The sequence below is a fragment of the Aulonocara stuartgranti genome (genome assembly GCF_965226115.1).
Source record: "Aulonocara stuartgranti genome assembly, chromosome: 22".
Classification (NCBI taxonomy): Eukaryota; Metazoa; Chordata; class Actinopteri; order Cichliformes; family Cichlidae; genus Aulonocara; species Aulonocara stuartgranti.
In genome coordinates this window covers 1679857-1683856 of record NC_138957.1, presented here as the reverse complement: position 1 = coordinate 1683856, position 4000 = coordinate 1679857, and the positions used below count along the sequence as shown (strand labels likewise).

At 42.5% G+C, this 4000-nt stretch overlaps 1 protein-coding gene across 1 annotated transcript; it reads right to left on the bottom strand.

Moving 5' to 3' along the window:
* Positions 1 to 490: 490 nt before the first annotated feature.
* LOC309699638 (zinc finger MYM-type protein 1-like) lies at positions 491 to 3561 on the bottom strand. The gene is made up of 3 exons (XM_082522754.1): positions 3285 to 3561; positions 2990 to 3043; positions 491 to 2561 (listed from the first exon to the last, which is right to left on the bottom strand). The coding sequence occupies exons 1-3, from the start codon at positions 3309 to 3311 to the stop codon at positions 1377 to 1379; spliced, it is 1266 nt and encodes a 421-aa protein (XP_082378880.1). The 5' UTR covers positions 3312 to 3561; the 3' UTR covers positions 491 to 1376.
* Between the last annotated feature and the right edge of the window lie 439 nt (positions 3562 to 4000).

Here is a 4000-nt window from a genome sequence, read left to right as displayed (position 1 = left end):
AAAATAAAACAATGTTGTTTTTGTGCATAACAAAAACCTCACAATTGTGCAGTCAAAATGTAAACTAACAGATGCTGAGCATAATAACAAGCAGCTGCTCTGTTCCCAACTTCTACTGCGTGACTGACAGCCTGGAGTTTGAAATCCTCCTTGTAACCATGTCTCTGAACAGGTGCCATTTGTGGCCCTTATACACACACAATACGGTAATATTACGTTGAAGCACAGTACGTATCACTCCGCGAGGCTCCCGACCAGGGGCGTCACTAGGTTTTAAGGACAGGGGGGGCTTAACCCCCAAGAGATGTACACGACATGAACGAACGTAGTGAATGAGCACAAAATTTCACAAACAGAAAACAAAGACTGAGAAATTGTTTTCCTACTTTTTTGGACAGATTAAACATCCTAGGCCACCAATAGATCTATTGTTTTATTTCAGTCTGCTTTATAATACAGTACAACAAAAAAACTGAGGAAATGTGTTTGCCGCATCAATAACAAGAAAAAAAACTGAAAATAAAAAAGTACATTTTTCTGGCTGCAATCACCAGTTACTTGGTGGGTGGAAGCATCAAAGAATGACGTCTGTTTTTAAGAGTGGCAAATCGGTCAATCACTCTGTTGTGACTCAGATGCTGAAGCGTGTCTTTTTCAATAGACATGACTGCAAGACTGTGAAGTCTTTTCTGACCCATTGTTTGACGCAGCCAGGAGTGCAGCCGACGCAGTGCACTAAAGGACCGTTCGCACGAGCAGCTGCTGACAGGCACTGTTAGGGCAACTTGGATGGTTGCCTTCAGAGAGGGAAACATGTCTGAATCAAGGAGGTTGTACACAGACAACATATTTTTGGGTGGACATCCAGCCTCTGTTTTCCAGGTAAGAAAGTTTCTGGCCACCAGAACCTCCTCTTTTTTCAGGTCAAGTCTGTAGTGCTTTGCAAGTTCATTCAAGTGTGGTTCACTCAAGAAGTTCTCAGATTCAGGACTACATGCCTGGACACCTTTTAGCAGCCCTGCATCTACACTGCAAAATCTTTGATCAAGCTCGCCAACCATCCGATCCACACAAGGGAAAAGTAACTCTCTTTTCAATGTGTCTGAGTTGTTCAATTCAGTGCGTGAACCCACAGTTGCCTCCAGGACAAAATCCTCCATTTTCCTCTGTTTGTGCCTTGTCTTGGCACCTGGTTCAGGGATACTGTGGGTGTTACACAGGGCCTTGGTTTTCTCATACAGCTCTGTAGCAAATGCATCTGAGTGTTTTCCCTTAATTGTGTCACACACAGCTTGTTTGCAGATAAACGCTTCTGCCAGGTCTAAAGTCTCTTTCTGCAGGAATTTGTGGAGTCCTTCGGTTACAGACAGAATCGACTAAAACATCAGTAGTGCATAGACTGCTGAGAACTTGTAGAGCTTTGCTCTGAGACCAACAGCTATGGGGGATCCAATTGCAGATAGGCACTCCAAAATGGCAGGCAATGTCTCAAGAACTGCACTGATTGATCGCAACTGACATGCCCAGCGAGTGTTTGAAAGTTGCACAAGCTCAGTTTTTGTCAATCCAAGCTTTGCCTGAGTCTCCATGAACTTATGATGATTGACTAGGGAGGTGCTGAAGAAAGAATACACACACTCCAACAAGCTGAAAAGCTCCACAGCCTCTGGGACAGCCTTGCAAGTATTGCACAAAACCAGGTTGAGTTGATGAGCATAACAATGCACATAGATAGCCTCAGGATGGAGCCTTCTAAAATGTGCTTGTACACCTCCAATCATGTCATTCTGGGATGTTGGTGAGATATACTGTGCATTTGATGGGGGATTATGTTTTTGAAGAAAAGCATCAAACTCCTTCAAAAGCTCCATGCACGCAAGAAAATTCCCTCTGTTTGGGCTGTCTTCACCTTCATCATGACCACGAAAAGGGAGTCCCTGTCTCCCTAACATAGAGGTGACTGCAACAATTCGTCTGAGATACTCTCTTCTTTCGACTATCTCACTCACATTTGCAGTTGCTATCACCTGTGCAACGTTTCCCTGTTTGCTAGTTCCCTGGTAGCTTTTCCATGTAACAACACTGTCCTTATGTGTTTGTGCCATCTCATGCTTGCCAAAGATGACTAAAGCTTTCTTCCAGTTCTTGCAACCGTTACTGACCAAACTATCATGTTTGATGTTTTTGCCAAACACTCTACATGGGAAGCAGAAAGCTGCATTCTGGTTGACTGAATATTCTAACCAGTTGTGCTTTTCAAACCAGCTGTGGTTAAATGCCCGCTTCTGTGTACCAAAAGTATCAGCTGGATAGCTCTTCAGCTTCACCTGTCTGGGCCTTGTGTCTTTGTCACCTAAATCAAACCCTGTAGTAGAATGAGTTGCTGCAGCTGCTTCATCATTTTCCCTCTCTTGGCCTGTTTGCTCTCCTCTCTCTGTAATAACTTGATCTTCCTCTGCCTCTCGATCCATTTGCTGCAGCTCCTCTGTCTCTCCTTGCTCTCTCTGACTTGAACTTGCCTGTTGACCTTTTTCTCCCTCAGCCACTCCTTCTGCCTCACCCTTCAAGATACATTAAAACATACTGAATTGTAATGTAAATTGCTAATATCATGACTTCTGCTCCCGCTCCACAGTAATTTGTTGCTCCCAAATATTTTGAAGTTACAAACATTATATTTTGAGCACGCATGTGACTAAAATGGTTGCAATTTAAAGCCCTGAAAAATATTACTAAATTACTTGAATTGAAGTAATATTAAAATAGAACTCTCAAAAATATGTGAGTCAGGCTAATTTGACTTATATATATATATATCTCTTTGCTCTCTCCACTTTCTAACCTTGACTCTCCTAAATAAAAGCTCAAGTTAAACAGGTCTTATATGTTGTACCGTGACTGAAATGTTTCATATTTCATATCCATATTGAGTCCCATAAAATTCTAATCAGACTGTCTGCATCACAAATGACTCCATCCTTTGACTCACCTCTCCAGCAGACGTCTCTCCCCTCTGCCTCTCTGTGCTCCTCTGCCCTGACTCCTACAGGTTAATGGGGATGGAGTGATTATTATTATTTCCACTGATGATAACCATACCACAGCTCGATTTTTCAGAGCTAAAACGAGTGACAGAAATTAACATTATGCTAAGAATTTAACTTAGTGCGCTAGCCAGGTTTTTATTTATCAAAATGGGGAGCACCTGGTTCATTATTTACATGGGACTCCGCTGTTAGCTGGAGCTAACTAATTGTTACTACCAGCCAGTGATGAAGACTTACTTTCTTGAAAAACTTGCGTATATCCATGATTTCTTGCCGTTTGCCACATGTACGCTAGTGTGTCCGCAGGTGTATACGAGCGGAGTGTAAAGTAGCAGTGAAAACGAGGACTGGATTTTCAGTCATGTGGATGTCCCCTGTGAACAACTGGAAGGGATTGGATAACGAAGCACTGACGCTACCTTAACAATGTAAAGCGAAAGGGACCAACCGAGTTATGATCATATTTGTGTGAATAGCGACAGGTTTATATTATTATTTCTTTAGACTCATATTCCTGCATCTTTATATTGAATTTGTCTGCAAGTTCTGTAAAAAAACAAAAATCGAATAAGTTTTAAAAAAAAAACAAAAAAACCCACGCCAAATTATTTAGGGGGGCTTAAGAATATTTTAGGGAGGCTTCAGCACCCCTAAAATAGGCCTAACGACGCCACTGCTCCCGACTACGGTAGCCGTAGGGCTGCTCAATTAATCGAATTTTAATCACGATTACGATCTGGGCTTTCAACGATCATTAAAAATGACTGAGCCGATTATTAGCCCCTCCCTCATTTATCCGCGACACCTTAAAGGCCGGTCCGTGAAAATATTGTCGGGCATAAACCGTCCGTGGCGCAAAAAAGGGTGGAGACCGCTGATTAAGAGGACCTGGGGGAAGCTCGGAAAGCTAAGCAGAAGTTATTTGGAGAGTGACTGCCGTTGGTTGAAAAGAG